This window comes from Hippocampus bargibanti, linkage group LG10, assembly GCF_051943395.1.
Source record: "Hippocampus bargibanti isolate YZ-2025 linkage group LG10, ASM5194339v1, whole genome shotgun sequence".
Taxonomy (NCBI): Eukaryota; Metazoa; Chordata; class Actinopteri; order Syngnathiformes; family Syngnathidae; genus Hippocampus; species Hippocampus bargibanti.
The window spans coordinates 5,537,525-5,554,570 of NC_142743.1; the positions used below are offsets into that span (position 1 = coordinate 5,537,525).

General features: G+C 41.9%; 1 protein-coding gene across 3 annotated transcripts in view; it reads right to left on the minus strand.

The window, feature by feature from the left end:
• The window catches only part of LOC148892205 (integrin alpha-M), a 45,458-nt gene that overhangs the window by 1,592 nt on the left and 26,820 nt on the right, over positions 1–17,046 (minus strand). For 2 of the 3 annotated variants that reach the window (XM_089006345.1, XM_089006346.1), the window contains 13 exons: positions 14,457–14,614; positions 7,004–7,170; positions 6,785–6,901; positions 6,628–6,698; positions 6,407–6,554; positions 6,126–6,224; positions 1,526–1,605; positions 1,367–1,444; positions 999–1,074; positions 646–753; positions 518–559; positions 313–438; positions 127–243 (listed from right to left, as the gene is read on the minus strand). In XM_089006345.1, coding sequence (XP_088862471.1) covers positions 127–243; positions 313–438; positions 518–559; positions 646–753; positions 999–1,074; positions 1,367–1,444; positions 1,526–1,605; positions 6,126–6,224; positions 6,407–6,554; positions 6,628–6,698; positions 6,785–6,901; positions 7,004–7,170; positions 14,457–14,614 — 1,387 coding nt within the window. Of the gene's footprint in view, positions 1–126; positions 244–312; positions 439–517; positions 560–645; positions 754–998; positions 1,075–1,366; positions 1,445–1,525; positions 1,606–6,125; positions 6,225–6,406; positions 6,555–6,627; positions 6,699–6,784; positions 6,902–7,003; positions 7,171–14,456; positions 14,615–17,046 lie in introns of those variants that run through there. The other variant, XR_016116250.1, reaches the window with a different exon arrangement.

Here is a 17,046-nt window from a genome sequence, read left to right on the forward strand (position 1 = left end):
ACATGGCGTCCCTCTTTTCATGTGTCAGTCCTTTATGCTTTGCATCACAGTCGAGAACATTTGGACATTACTTGCATGGAGTATTTGTATGGAGTATTTATCGGAGCCGGAGTGAGTTGAACGTACCTCTCGTCGGTGAGAAGAATCCAGTACATATCTGTGTTTGTCGTAATCAATATGGATCATGCTTTTGAACTTTACCTCTGCGCTCTCTCCAGTATATCTTTTCAGAAATGCTTTATTCTGCAAAGCGTGGATTTCATTAATTGTCGGATGAGATTTTTTTTTTCTTTATGCGTGTACAGTACTTACCTGCGCACGCTCTTTAAAATCACTAAATTGTATGTATCCTGAGAATATAAACTCAGTGGAAGATTCCTTTTCCAGCATCACCTTATCGCACTGAATGATTTTGCAGTGTTTTTCTGCTGAACAATACTGAAAATAAATGAATGTAAAAAAAAATCTGTGCCATTGAACAATTTGGAAAGACAACTGTGTTACTGATTGGACTTACTTCAGAATGAATCCTGGTGATGTTTTTGCACTGAGTTTTGTTCTTTAAAAAAAAAGATAAGATAGAATGCCGATTAGTCTAAACATTCAGATGCCGATCAGGTTTTAATGTGATGTTATTTAGGTTACCTGTTGTACAATGACTTGATAATTTTCCATTTCAAAGTTGTACTGGAGTTGAGTTGGGAAGCTTAGAGAGACATTGACAGGAAAAGCCTTCCATCCCGGGTTATCCACCTGCCATGAGTGAGTTTTAAATGAGGACTTACAAACGACGTTAGTCGATAGACGATTACTAATCTGAACCATTCACGTGCACCTCTCAAACTGTCAAACTGCCTGTAGCAAGTGATGATACCAATCCACCACTGCTGATCTTAGACATGCTAATTTTGCAAAGCACAGCGCTTGTTGTGGAGTAATCACACGCCATAAGTGGCTTGTTTTAAGCTGTACACATATAGTCAAATAATTGATTTTACCTTATATATAATGACCATTCTTTTTGGGTCTGAGTCTTCTTCTGTGAAGTTCACGTAAGTGGTGGTGTCATCTTTCCTAAACAGAAAGACACAAGAAATAAATTACAGTAAAAAATACCAGTCAAAGGTTTGGAAACACCCTCCCAGTATGTTTTTTTTTAAATAATAATAAAAAAAAATAAACAAACGTCCTTCATTTTAAACTGGAAAAAAACTAATCAACATGAGGAAGAAGAATTGATGGAAAACTAACACCCACCTCCAATTTACTGATTTTAAATATGACCGGAAAGAAGAGAAAAATGGAAATATGCGTATGGAAAAAGCACTTGTGTCACAATATACCAACCATGTTCATGAGGACTTACACTGTTATTGCCATTTTTACTTCAAATTGTACTGGTAGCGTCTTGGTAAGCAGAAACACGGTGGAGTTGTTATTATCACTGAGAAAATTACATAGGCAGAGATTTTTAAAGTGTCATAAAATAATGAAACATGGATCAAAACATAAAAATGACATCTACCTTTCTCCAGCGACACTAATTGCAATCGTGTCATTCCACTGATACTCCGTACTGACGTGGAAAGAGCTTTGAAATGTTGCCTCAAGATGCAGGGGGAAAAATTACATGAGAGAAGCAGAGAGCATGTCCATTGTTTCCGTGAGTCATTGTAAGCGGATATTGAAGTCAGTTAGATTGAATGGGCTAAATAAGGGTGGGTCATATACAATGCTGTAGGGGGGCATTCTTTTTCATCAATTCCACTGGCCACACATTTCCTAACCAGATGCATGACAAAATATGTACATACGGGCAAAATATGTGCTCTTCAAAACCTGTATAAAAGATCCACTTTGCTAAAACAAAAACAGGAAATTGGACGCAAACAACAAAAACAACCAGTAATACTGTAAAAAAACAATAATAATTATTATTATTATATAATATATAATTGAATGCAAAAGGGGTCTCTTGTATCATAAAAATGACCATTCGTGGAAGGCAAGAAATTCCTTTCATAACTTTGCTGCTGTGAAATGTGTAAATTTCTCCACTGCGAGACTTCTTTTCCTGTCGGCTTTTCCCCTCAGGGGTCGCCACAGCGAATCAATGTCCTCCATCTATCCCGGTTTTGTGCATCCTCTTCTCTCACACCAGCTACCTTCATGTCCTCTTTGACCACATCCATAAACCTCCTCTTCGGTCTTCCTCTTGGTCTCCTGCCTGGGAGTTCAAGACTCAGCATCCTTCTCCCGATATAGTCACTCTCTCTCCTCTGGACATGTCCAAACCATCTCAGTCTGGCCTCTCTGACTTTCTCTCCAAAGCCTCTAATATGAGTTGTCCCTCTAATGTACTTATTCCTGATCCTATCCAACCTGGTGACTCCCAAAGAAAACCTCAACAGCTCTGCTACCTCCAGCTCTGCTTCCTGTCTTATCTTCAGTGGCACTGTCTCCAGTCCAAACATCATGGCTAGTCTCACCACTGTTTTATTCACTTTTCCTTTCATCCTAGCTGAAACCCTTCTACCACACATCACACCTGACATTTTTCTCCAGCCGCTACAGCCTGCCTGGACACGCTTCTTCACCTCTTTTCCACACTCTCCATTGCTCTGGACAGTTGACCCCAAGTACTTAAAATCCTCCACCTTCTTTATCTCTTCTCCTTGTAGCATCACTCTTGCACTTGGATACCTCTCATTCACACACATATATTCCGTCTTGCTGCGACTGATCTTCATTCCTCCTTTCCAGGGCATATCTCCACAGCTCGAGTTTCTCCGCCACCTGTTTCCTGTTCTCACTACAAATCACAATGTCATCTGCAAACATCATGGTCCAAGGAGATTCTTGTCTAATATCGTCTGTCAGCCTGTCCATCACCATAGCAAACAAGAAGGGGCTCAGAGCTGACCCCTGGTGGAGTCCCACCTCCACCTTGAATTCCTCAATCATACCGACAGCACACCTCACAACTGTGTTGCAGTCATGATACATGTCTTGTACCGCTCTAACATACTTTTCCGTCACTCCAGACTTCCTCATGCAATGCCACAGCTCTTCTCTGGGCACCCTGTCATACGCTTTCTCCAGATCTAGAAAGACACAATGCAATTCGTTCTGACCTTCTCTGTACTTCTCTATCAGCATTCTTAAAACAAACATTGCATCTGTCATACTCTTTTTTTGGCATGAAACTAAAGAGTTTGATGGTTCTCTTTATTTGTAAGTAGGTTCGTTGTCAGATCTCCCAGGCAGGTGACGCGCAGAGCTTGATCGCGGCATGGAGTCGAGCAAGTCGTGCCGTGATGTCCGTCCGACGCCCGGCGTGAGCCCGAGATGAGTCTGACAAGATTCTGCCCAATCTCTCTGTCCCGCGACAGCTCCTTTTATACCATTTTCAAGCGTGTGCTATGCGTCAGGGTGAGACGCACATCAAGGAGATCAAGGAATTGAAAGACATGAAAGGGTTGAAAAGCGCACTTCAAAATCATACACACGTGTGACGCAACAAAGCCATACTGCTGCTCACAAATGTTCACTTCTGCTCTTAGTCTCGCTTCAACTACTCTTTCCCAGAGTTTCATTGTATGGCTCATCAACTTTATTCCTCTGTAATTAGTACAACTCTGCACATCTCCTTTGTTCTTAAAAATTGGCACGAGTACACTTCGTCTCCATTCTTCAGGCATCTGTTCACCATCATCTAAGATATTGTTGAATGACCCAGTCAGGAACACCACCGCCACCTCTCAAGACACTTCCATACCTCGATTGGTAAATCATCAGGCCTGAGGGCCCTTCATCCTCTTCAGTGCCCTCCTCACTTCATCCTTGCTAATGCTTGCTACGTCTTGGTCCACAACAGTCACGTCTTCGACTCTTTGTTCCTTCTCATTTTCCTCATTCATCAATTCTTCAAAGTACTCATTCCATCTTGCCATCACACTACTGGCACCTGTTAATACATTGCCATCTCTATCCTTAATCACCCGAACCTGCTGCAGGTCCTTACCATCTTTGTCTCTCTGTCTCGCCAGCCTGTAAAGATCAGTCTCACCTTCCTTACAGTCCAGCCGAGCATATAAGTCATCATAGGCCTCTTGTTTGGCCTTTGCCACCTTTACTTTAACCGTGCGCTGCATCTCCGTGTACTGCTGTCTACTCTCGTCCGTCCTCTGTGTCCCACTTCTTCTTTGCTAACCGCTTTCTCTGTATACACTCCTGCACCTCCCCATTCCACCACCAAGTCTCCTTATCTACCTTTCTTCCACTAAATACACCAAGTACTTTCCGACCTGTCTCTGATTATGTTTGCTGTAGTTTGCCAGTCATCTAGAAGGACCTCTTGCCCACCCAGTGCTTGTCTTACCTCATTCCTAAATGTCATGCAACACTCTTCCTTTTTCAACTTCCACCATTTTGTCCCCACTTCATCCTTTGGTTTCTTCATCTTCCTCACTGCCAGCGTCATCATCCTACACACCACCAACCTATGCTGTCTGGCTACACTCTCACCAACCACTACTTTGCAGTCACTGATTTCCTTTAGATGGCGCCGTTGACACAAAATGTAGTCTACCTATGTACTTCTGCCTCCACTCTTGTAGGTCACCCTATGTTCCGGTCTCTTCTGAAAGAAAGTATTCACAACAGCCATTTCCATTCTCTTAGCAAAGTCAACCACCATCTGTCCTTCAGCGTTACTCATCTGCAGTCCAAACCTGCCCATCACCTCCTCATCATCTTTGTTTCTTTCGCCAACATGTCCATTGAAGTCTCCACCAATTACAACCCTCTCACTTCTCGGGATGTTCTGTATGACTTCATGAACGTCCAACCTAAATTTCTCCTTCTCCGCCAGCTCACATCCTACTTGTGGGGCATACCCACAAACAAAATTGAACCTCACGCCTTCAATTTCTACCTTCAGACTCATCATTCTATCTGATACTCTTTTTACTTCTAAGACATTCCTAACAAACTCCTCTTTTAAGGTAACCCCAACTCCATTTCTCTTTCTGTCTTCACAATGATAGAACAACTTAAACCCTGACCCTAAGCTTCTAGCCTTGCTCCCTTTCCACCTGGTCTCCTGGACACACAGTATGTCTACCTTCCTTCTCTGCATCATGTCAACCAGCTCTCTACCTTTACCTGTCATTGTTCCTACATTCAAATTTCCTACTATTAGTTCTATACTCTTGGCGTTCCATCTCTCTCTTTTCCTCCGGGCACACGTCCCTCCTCTCCTTCTTCGACCAACAGTAGTCCATTTTCCACTGGCACCCTGAAGGTCAACAGTACCAATGGTGGTCAGAGCTCAGAGCTGACCCCTGGTGGAGTGCCACCTCCACCTTGAATTCCTCCGTCACATCGACAGCACACCTCACAACTGTCTTCCAGTCATGATACATGTCTTGTACCGCTCTAACATACTTTTCCGTCACTCCAGACTTCCTCATGCAATGCCACAGCTCTTCTCTGGGCACCCTGTCATACGCTTTCTCCAGATCTAGAAAGACACAATGCAATTCGTTCTGACCTTCTCTGTACTTCTCTATCAGCATTCTTAAAGCAAACACTGCATCTGTTGTACTCTTTTTTGGCATGAAGCCATACTGCTGCTCACAAATGTTCACTTCTGCTCTTAGTCTTGCTTCGAATACTCTTTCCCATAGTTTCATTGTATGGCTTTGAATGTTTATCAGGAAACAAATGTTTTTTCAAACGTTGCCCACTCAGAATCCATTGCAATCTGGTCATGCTCTAAGGGGCATTGTCCCACGTGCGTGCCCTTCTCAAGGTTTCTCTCTTTTTTTCCCTAGAAGGAGTTTTATGTTTGTTTGTTTTTCTGAAAAAAAGTGACCTTGACCAAGGCCAAGGTCATAGATACTCATCAACTGTCGACGGTCCTTTGAGACTATTTGTGATTCAGGGTGGTGCAAATAAATGTGACTTGAATCATTGATTTTTGCAGAAATTTTAAGGCTCTGGTGATAGGGGGCGTCATGTTTTTTTAGGAGGCAGTGTCACTCGGATCACTTGTTAAAGTCTACCAACATTACATTGCAGATGTGGGTCAATGATGTCATGAGGGTTTAAGCAAAACTCACTATCGATTTGCTGCGATACACAGGAAGGCTGATGCCACAGATTGTTTTGTCAGTCACTCCATCCAGATCATCACACTTGTGGAGCGTTCGTCTCGTGGTCTGTGTTACAACAGAAAATAGGAACATTCTTTACTTTCTCAAAAAAAGGAGTGTATGTTTTTATTTTGAAATAGAGGGTCATGATTTAGGTTGTCCTCATTTTGCCGCTATCAGTGCAAATCTGGCTTTCTCCCTTTCAAGGACAGCAGTTAATGCGGTAGACGGTTTATCATGTTAAGTACCTGTGTAGTCATCTGAAACATCCTGGAGTAAGAGAGTCCTGTGGGGTAGTGCATTGTTAGGCTGGTGTTGTACGAGTCGTCACCATGATTGGATATTGTCATGGACATATTAAAGTAATTTTCTTCAGCCACCAGTAACGTAGGAGTCCTAAAGGATACAGTGTAAATTGTATATTCATGAATATGCTGGACTGTGCTTGCAAAAAATACACAGTACTTACAAGAATTTGAAGTCCACTTCAATTTCAGCAATACACGTGTCATTCTTTTTACACTTTCTTTCAAAAGGAACCTACAAATATAGTTGGAAACCTATCAGGGAATATTATTTGAGCATTTTAAAACCAAAACATTCATCATTGATGTCACATCCCGTACCTCAACTAGAGCGTGTGTTTTACCATCTGCATTCAGGATGGCATCTGCAATGTGACTGTTCACCTGGGAGAAGTTTAATTTGATGCTGATAGGTGACAGAGTGTCTTTTACACATTTCTGTGAGGGGGAAAAGAACAAATGAAACATTGTAGACCACAAATGCTCTTGTATTTTGTATTATCAAAACGTGTGTGTGTGTCTGCATGGAGACGTTCATACTGGCATGTGGATGGGGAACAGGAAGCATGTGTCCCTATCCAGAAGTTCATATGTGAGCGTAAGATTCCTTGATTTCTTGTCACTTTGAGCAAAGAAACCTCGGTGCGATTGTCTCATCGGATCCACATCAAGTATGTATGAAATGTTTAGTCCTAATTTCATCATTCCTGCAAAGACACGCTTTAGAATTATAGCGCATTTACATAGAATTCACTTCATCCACACTTTATGGCGGAAACCTCTTTATTTCACCTCAAAATTCAGCACAGACATCATCACACATTGATTGGCGGATTGGGTGAGAACAGAGCCTGCTTTCAGATGCGAATGGACTCTGAACTCACCATTCTTAGTGTTGATGGTGTTGGGGTGACTTTCCTAATACACCCTAATCTTTAATTGATTTGGATTTCCTGTTGTTTGCTTCAATTAATTAATTCATCTTCAGGATCGCTTCATCCTCAAGAGTGTCGCTGGTGTGTGCTAGAGCCTATTCCAGCTGTCTTCGAGCAGTAGGCTGCGGACACCCTGAATCGGTTGCCAGCCAATTGCAGGGCACACAGAGACAAACAAACATCCTCTTCAGCCTGCTGCCATCGGGTAGGAGACTGCGGAGTCTCCGAGCCAAGACCAGCAGGCTCAAGGACAGTTTCTGCCACCAGGCAGTCAGGAGACTCAACTCCCTCCCTCCCAGCCCTGCCCCCCCCCCCCCAATCATCAACATGATGAACGATAATGTGATGCCTCAGCCTCGTAACACCGTCAAGTCAGAAAGCAACAGATGTCAATTAAGAGGTTTTTAATCAGCAAAAAGGATGGGGAGTCTCCAAAGAAGCAAAGAGAAGCCACACCAGAGGTTAAGTTACCAACAGTCCTTCTGTGACTCTCCTTCAATCAGCCATCAATGACCATCAAAAGGTAAATACAGCTTTATTTTACAGCACAGTTTATTTCTTTAATTACAGTCCTCATGTAATGTGCCTCTCTTTCCAAACAGCAAGTCCCTCTGACCTTCGACCTCCAACGCCATTCCATCAAGTCATCAATGACCATCACAAATGTAAATAAAGTAACTTTATGATACAACGCAGTGTATTTCTTTAATTACAATACCATAGCACATTTATTATGCATAGGATAAGGTAGGTTGTGTGTAGTTTTAAGGCTTATTTAGTTGAAAAGTATATTTTATGGAAACCCGGGAACGGATTATTCCCATTTTAATGGTTTCCTATGGGAATTTTTTTTCGAGATACACATTTTTCACCTTAGACACTGTGTCTGGGAACCAATTAAGTTCGTAAGTTGAGGTCTCACTGTATTGTCAATTATCTGTCTTTTTTAGCCACATTATAAGTGCCTTGCACGCCGGGTCCGAGAGGACAGTAATTTCATCTTTGCTGTATGTCATGCATATTAGCATATTTGACAGTAAATCTGACTTTGACTTGTCATGCAAACTCTGCACAAGGAGACCAGAGCGGGATTTGAACACATGACTTTTGCACGGTGAAACCAGCGTGCTAACCACTCGACATTCCCCCCCCTTCCCCCCGTGTGGACTTTGCATGTTCACCCCGGATCCCCCCGACACTCTAAAGCAGGGGTCCCCAAACTTTTTCCTGTGAGGGCCACATAACTTTTCCCTTCTGTGATGGGGGGCCGGTGTCAGTTTGTAACAGAAAAAGTGTGACGATCATAGGGAGCTTAAAAAAAATGTTTTCCAGAAAGCCACACATAATCAAATAACCCTTTCCAGGTTCTTTACAGAAAAAAAAGTCAGGAAACAAATAATAACACTATTGATGAAATAAATAATAAGTAAATAACCCTCTCTGAGTTCTTCACAGAAAAAAAATCAGGAAATAAATAACACTATTTATGAAATAAATAACTAAATAACTCTCTGGGTTCTTCACAGAAAAACAAGAAATAAATAACACTATTTATGAAATAAATAACTAAATAACTCTGTGTTCTTCATAGAAAAAAAGCCGTGGAACATTAAAGGACAACCGACGTCACTTTTTTGTTTCTTAAGACATCAGCAAAAAGTTTTATAGCATCTAAAATACCCAAAGTATGATATTTTTATTCAAATGCAAAACACCAATAAAAATCACTAAAAGTGTCCACAATCTATATCTTAGAATATCTTGTTTTCTATCCTTTCACTCCCACCCCAACCCCATCCCTCTTCAATTGCTGCTGTGGACTGCAAATTTGCCCATTGCGGGACGAATAAAGGTATTCTGATTCTGATTCTGAATCTGCAAAAAATTGAACTGCGAATTGGGCATATTCAGAAAGTCCGGCCCCCAGTTGTGACGTCACGCCAAGACGTCTTACATTGCTTGAGAATCAAAACAATGGCTTCAGATTCTGAGAATATGCTTTCTTGTTACACCTCCAGTTATGAATATGATTCAAATAGTTCTGAAGAGGAAAGCATACATGTTTGCAATCGATTATATTCAGCGCTAGTCTTAAAACGTAAAATATAGCTATATGTGGTGGAATCTTTTTAAAATACGCTCAGTAGAAGTCATTTGAAGCCATTTTACAAATTATGGACACAATTTGTCCAGAGACGTCAGTTGTCCTTTAACTTTCTGTTGTGCCATGCACAATCTTAACAGATAAAGGTTCAGCTCTGTTGTCAAAGCAGAATCTCTCTGACACACATGATCAGTCTCTTAAAGTTCTTGTGTTCCTTTTATAATCCTTTTGTAGGTTCCAATAGGCTTGTAGACACCGCTGTTTGCAGCTTTCTCTCATCAACTTCCCTGTGAAAACCACAAAGGAAGCAGGTTGAGAAAGTGAACTAAGTGATACAGCACCTACACAGCACAATACATTTCACTACCAGTATGGCCGTAAAGATGGATTTTATCCCAGTAGATTTTATTATGATTATATTTGTTTATGCTCAGAATGACTCATTCAAGTCAGAAAAGTGAGCTTACCTATGTATGTTCATCAGTGTGAACTGTGGGTCTGCATCTGGCTGGTGAGAAGTTGAATATCAGGTTCCATTCTAGTTACAGCCAGTCTCAAGCACTGATGCAAATGTTCTTCTGTCAATCTTGATCTCATCGGAGATTTAAGGAGTTTTATGCGAGAAAAGCTTTTCTCGCGGATATACGTGCTGCCAAAAATTGTGGACATTTTCATTGCGTGTTTTTTGATGTTTGGATATGTGTCGTTTGGGAGGGCGGCATAGAAGTCAATGAGACTGTTGGGCTTGAAGGCGTCTTTCAGACCATCACAGTTCTGGAACTCAGGTCCAACTTCTCCATGGTTTAGTACACTTGGTCAAAAATATCCTCTCCCATTGTAGTCCCTTTGAAACTTTGGAGGGCTGCCAGCTCCTCGCATATCTCAAAGTTTGCGCTAACTCCACAAATAAAAATGAGCAGTTGCGCTGTGTCTTGCACGTCCGTGCTCTCATCCAGTGCTAATGAAAAAAGTCAAATTATTTTGCCTTCTGCTGCAGCTGGGCATCTACGTTCATCCCGATTTCTTCACCGCGTCTGGTGATTGTACTCGCCGACAGACCTACGGTATTATAGGCATCGTTCTTCTCGGTACACAACTCCTCCGCGACAGCATCCATACATTTCTTAACAAACTCTCTGTCCGTGAAAGGCTTACCGCTGCTTGCTATCAGCTTAGCAACCCGAAAGCTGGCCAGAACAGAAGCCTTCTTCAGCTGAGCTTGGCGTACTCTGCTGAGATACTTTTCGCTTTGAGAGTTTGTCTGCTCGTATTTGGCCTTGCAAGCTATTGTACTTGTCGTTGTGACGGAATTCATAGTGTCGGCGAAGATTGTATTCTTTGAATACCGCCACCGCCTCTTGACAGATGAGAAAAACAGCCTTTTCTTTGCATTGAACATAAAGATAATCGTTTGTCCACTGCAGGTTAAATACCCTGCATTCTGAATCCATTTTTCTCTTACCTATCCTTTTCGCCATTATTCCGTTCTCTCTTTGACAGGATGGTTTACAAGAGAAAATGGGTCTGGGACCAAATAGAGCGCCAAACTGAGCGCACCTGAATCTACCTCCACTTCCTCATACGTCACTTTCTTGTGTCGCGTCGCATTGTGACCGACTCCTTTAGTGTTCTCTTGTGAGCAGGCGTGTTTGTGTTGTTCAATCATGATTATAAACAACATACATTGATTTGATTGACAAAATAAGAACAGATAATGATCGAAAACCAACCTTTGACTTGTAAAAGGAATTTTTATTTGCTATCAAAATCTGATAGCATCTCTGGTATTGTTCAGGGGGCCGGGCCAAATGTGCTGACGGGCTGGATACGGCCCGCGGGCCTGATTTTGGTGACCACTGCTCTAAAGACATGCTGAAGACACTTCAGACACTCTCAAGAAATGCATGGCAGACTGATTGAACACTGTAAATTGTCCTTAGGTGTGAATGTGAGCGCAAATAGTTGTTCGTTTCTGTATGCCCCGCCATTTGGCCGGCAACCGACTCAGGGTGTCTGCAGCCAACTGACCGAAGACAGCTGGGATAAGCTTTAGCACCCCCCTTGTGAGGATTAAGCGGATCAGAATGTGTTGCAGTTTAACAATTTTGTATTCAAAATAACATACAGTATTAGGTAACGAGGATTTGGGTAGATGACTGAAAAGAAACCCAGAAATAAAGTTAATTTGACCCAACATTTGCATACAAATGTTTAACAGATCCATTTATGTCACATGTGTCAAAGTCAAGGCCCGCGGGCCAAATCCGGCCCGCCACATCATTTTTTCGGCCCGCGAAAGCAAATTGTCATGATGCCAAAAGAAATGTTAAATAATTTTGTGTGTTCTGGATTTTGGATGGGAGAAAGGTGCGCATTTCTCCCCATCCAAAACAGTAGAGTTGGGCGACCACTAATTGATTGAGACTGATTGAGAAGGTGATTGCAACCACCTGGGAATGGCCAATTGCCGCTGGGATCTGATTGGCCAGAAGCTCAGGTGAAGCACCTTTAAAACTAGACTGAGCCAGTCACTTCGAGGAGGAAGAAGAGGGACAAAGGACAAGCTGGAGAGCGGTGTTACCTGTGGTCTGTTGAAAGCTGATATCAACTTCAAATAAAGAAAACTCACAATACCCTTCCTGCATCTAGCTGAGTGAACTTTTATCCTCTTTCCACCTGCTTGCTGTCGCGCCGCACGACAATTGTCGTCTTTTTCCTTTTTTCCTCTTCTTCCTCCTCGAAGTGACTGGCTCAGGCTGGCTTTAAAGGTGCTTCACCTGAGCTTCTGGCCAATCAGGTCCCAGCGGCAATTGGCCATTCCCAGGTGGTTGCAATCACCTTCTCAGAGTCAATTAGTGGTCGCCCAACTCAACTATTTTGGATGGGGAGAAATGCGCACCTTTCTCCCATCCAAAATCCATGAAACACAAAATTATTTAACATTTCTTTTAGCATCATGACATCATTCACCCCCTCTCCTCAGAGTTCAGACATTCTTGTCAAATAATCAGCAATAACATTTGTTGTCAGGGCAGAGAATGTCATATGTGACAGGTCCTATTCTCCTAGTCACAGCGTATGGGCCCTGCCACTTTGCCAGTAGCTTACTTGATCCCATATGCAACAATATTAACACCTTCTGTCCAGGGTGCCAATCTCTCCCTGATAAATTCTTGCCGTTATTCTCGCTGGAGATCCTCTTCCAGCTCCTGACGTTCTGCATCTTCCGTTTCTTTCTGGAATTCTGGGTTCAGAAAGCATTGGAATTGCAGCTTGTCTTAGATGATGAAACTGTGGAGGTTGGGCATGTTAGGTAACCAGACTTGGGAGTTTCTTGTGCGGGAGGAAGGTTCGTTGGCCTGGATGTTCGAGAGTCAGCGCCCTGGGCTGCGGTCCCAGAGGAGGATAATGTTGACTAGATCGACTGTCAAATGTCCATTCTTACTTCTTGGTGCATCTGATCTCTAGATCTGTTCAATCAACATCACCTCTTGTCTGAGTCTTAGGCTTCACCACTGGTTCCATCTCACTCTGCTCAGTTCCATCTTTGGCTTGGCAACTGTCAGACGCCTCATGGAAAAGAAGAACGGCATCTTCTTGGGGCAACTCAAGCTTCTGGTTTCCTTGATCCCCTTCAGAACTCTTCAGTCCAGTTTGATTGGCCCGTGCTACACAACTTCTTCCTCGTCCCACCTTCTCCATCTCGGCTTCCTTCTATCTTTTCCACTTCAGCAAGGCGTAACGATCCCACCTTCTTCATGCAGGGTGACACGATCCCACCACTGCCACCAATTGTCGTGCGGCGCGACAGCAAGCAGGTGGAAAGAGGATAAAAGTTCACTCAGCTAGATGCAGGAAGGGTATTGTGAGTTTTCTTTATTTGAAGTTGATATCAGCTTTCAACAGACCACAGGAAACACCGCTCTCCAGCACTTCCTTTGTCCCTCTTCTTCCTCCTCGAAGTGACTGGCTCAGGCTGGCTTTAAAGGTGCTTCACCTGAGCTTCTGGCCAATCAGGTCCCAGCGGCAATTGGCCATTCCCAGGTGGTTGCAATCACCTTCTCAGAGTCAATTAGTGGTCGCCCAACTTAACTATTTTGGATGGGGAGAAATGCGCACCTTTCTCCCATCCAAAATCCATGAAACACAAAATTATTTAACATTTCTTTTAGCATCATGACACAAATCAAACTTGTTAAATTCCATGATGATTGCTAAAATCTGAGCCAACATTTCATATTTTTGGATGTCAACCACAATAAAAGTGATTATTCTTGACTTCAGATTTGAAAACGAGTTATTCATTAATTTGCTGTGTGCTCTATATGTAATATTTGAAGGGATTTAAACATTCTAATGGGTTCCCCAAATTCATAACGGCCCTCGAGAGGAAACCATAACTACAATGTGGCCCGCGGCCAAAAATGACTTTGACACCCCTGATTTATGTGATCTCATATATTAAGAGTAGTCATTATGATGCAGTACCGTTCTAAACCACTGCATACAATAACAACGATCATGATTTAGATTGACAGTGTCAATTACATTGAACAATGTTATGCTTGTTAATGTGAAATATTTGATACATCTCATAAAATTGTGCTAAGCAACCATAATGATGTAGTTGCTAAGTCGATATGCAAACCTCCAGAAAAAACAAGCAAATAAATTAATATGGGGATGCTTTTTTTATATCATCCCGATCATATTTGTCATTCTAGTTGTTTTTTGCAATGTCAAAATGAGTTATAATGAGTTATGTCATTATAAGTGCCTTGCATGCTGGGTCCGAGAGGACAGTAATTTCATCTGTGCTGTATGTAATGCATATTAGCATATTTGACAATAAATCTGACTATGACTTTGAGGTGACTTATGTGAAAACAGGTACAAATAACAAATCTAGCACTAGAGTTTTGTCTTTTTGGAGTGTAGCGGTCACCATTCTTACCTGCCTTACTCTTCGTTGTTTCTACTATTTCAAAGCAGGCTGTTAAATTCACCATGGGTAAAATGGTGTCTGTGTTGGCCGAGCAGTCAATTTGATCAAGACTTATCTCCTTTGGTTGGAAAGACAGGCGAGCTATAGCATTAACAATCGGCTTGGACCTGAAGAATATTGAAAAAAAAGAGGATTAGCGTATCATACTTTCATGAAGTATGAGTAAGATTGTTCAGATTCAGGAACAGTGGACATGCAAACGAATAGAAAAATATGAACCCCAATTTAAAATGAGCCGACTATCTTATAATTTGTCTATTTCCTTTTCCCATTCAATTCCGTTACAATATTTATTTTCCAATTCTAGTTAACTTGTTGAAAGTTTAACACTGTTCAAAAATGTGATTGCGAGAAAAAAAGAATCTTGTTTTGCGACAGATTATATCGCTTATTGGTTCCTGTACTGACATATAGCTTTAAATTAAATTTCAAACAGCAGAAAACCCGTCATGTTGTGGTTTTCCGCTTCACTGAGTTAACCTGCGAACTTTTGTCATTGCGATGTCACTGCATCCACTCAAGAAGACAATTTTGTTTCAAGGCACAGTCAGAACTTCATATAGATTCCTGCTGGGAAGTGATTATTTATTTGTCTGCTATTTGAATACAGTACATCAGATGGCACAATTGACATTTTTTTTACATTTATGGTCTATCCATATATGTCTGTGTAAGCTCTCAGTCGTACAGGAGTGGTCCATCGATGAGAAGGTTTCTTCAGCCGTCATCTGTACAAAAGTGAAGGTTTCGGACGTTTCGCCTCCTATCCAAGAGGCTTCGTCAGCGCTTGGATAGGAGCGTCAGCGAACTTCGCTGACGAAGCCTCTTGGATAGGAGGCGAAACATCCGAAACCTTCACTTTTGTACAGATGACGGCTGAAGAAACCTTCTCATCGATCTATCCATATATATATATATATATATATATATATATACAGTAAAGTCTCGTTATATCGATATTCAAAGGAGTCCGAAAAAATATCGATATAACCGGGACTATCGATATATCCGATCCTGCGCCGAACTGCATTAAACAAAAGCCGCCAAAAGAGGGCAGCCAAGCGCCATATGAGAAACGGAGCTGGCCATTAGCTCCCTTTTTTTTGGGGTGAGAGATGTTCCCCCAATGTTGCCTCAAAATGGCACATATAATTCTTTAATGATTGTAAACATGTATGCTTTAATCTACAGAACTACAGTGTATTTGAAACATATTCATAACTGGATGTGTAACAAGAAAGCATATTATCCGAATCTGAAGCCATTGTTTGGATTCACAAGCAATGCAAGACGTCTTGGCGTGAAGTCATTTTTATTTGCATTTGAATAAAAAGTGACATCGGCTGTCCTTTAATACACAGTATGGAATGTTAATAATTTTCAAAATCATCGCGCTTCAGCAGACAAAACAAGAAACATTGTTGCAAAAAACGATTGCATTCATATACAGTACAGTGGGCATGTACATAACAACAGGGAAACTGCAACGCTTACATCTTACTGTATTATGTATACAATTTAAAAAAGTCATCAATCTTCTTCTGCTTCCCATTTTTACCTTTTAACACAAACACTTCAATCTCGTCTGCTACACACGAGCTAGCGTCTGAAAATGAAAATGGCTCTGCTACACGGGTGCTGGGCACGTAACCAAGTCACCTGACCAAGTCGACCAAGGGCGCGACTGATGGCGTGACACGTAACCAAGACACGTGACCAAGTCGACCAATAGCGCGACCGATGGCGGCTCATGTGACCAAGTCGACCAATGGCGCGACCGATGGCGGCTCACGTAACAAGACACGTGACCAAGTTGACCAATGGCGCGACGGATATATCGATATAAACAAAAATGGCCGGCGGGGGATGAAAAGGAGCACCGTAATAACCGGATTATCTTAATAACCGGGTATCGTACTAAACGGTACTAATTATACATAAAAAGACTAGAAATGTGCAAGGGAAATGAAAATAGTATCGTAATAAGCGGTACTATCGATATAACCGATATCGATATAACGAGACTTTACTGTATATATATATATATATATATATATTTTTTTTTTTTTGACATTTATGGACTATCCATACATACACATATATATATATATATATATATATATATATATATATATATATATATATATATATATATATATATATATATATATATACAAATCTGCGTCTCACCCACCATGGGTGCTGTCTGTCCCCCATTTTAGCTCGGGTCCTCTACCAGAGGCCAGGAAGCTTGAGGGTTCTGCGCAGTATCCGTGCTGTTCCCAGCACTGCGCTTTTCTGGACCGAGATATTCGATGTTGTTCCCGGGATCTGTTGCAACCACTCGTCGAGTTTGGGGGTCACTGCCCCGAGTGCTCCGACCACCACAGGCACGACTGTCACCTTTACCTTCTAGGCTCTCTCCAGCTCCTCTCTGAGCCCTTGGTATTTCTCGATTTTCTCATGTTCCTTCTTTCTGATTTTTCATCACTCGGGACCGCTACATCCACGACAACGGCTTTCTTTTCCCCTTTATCTA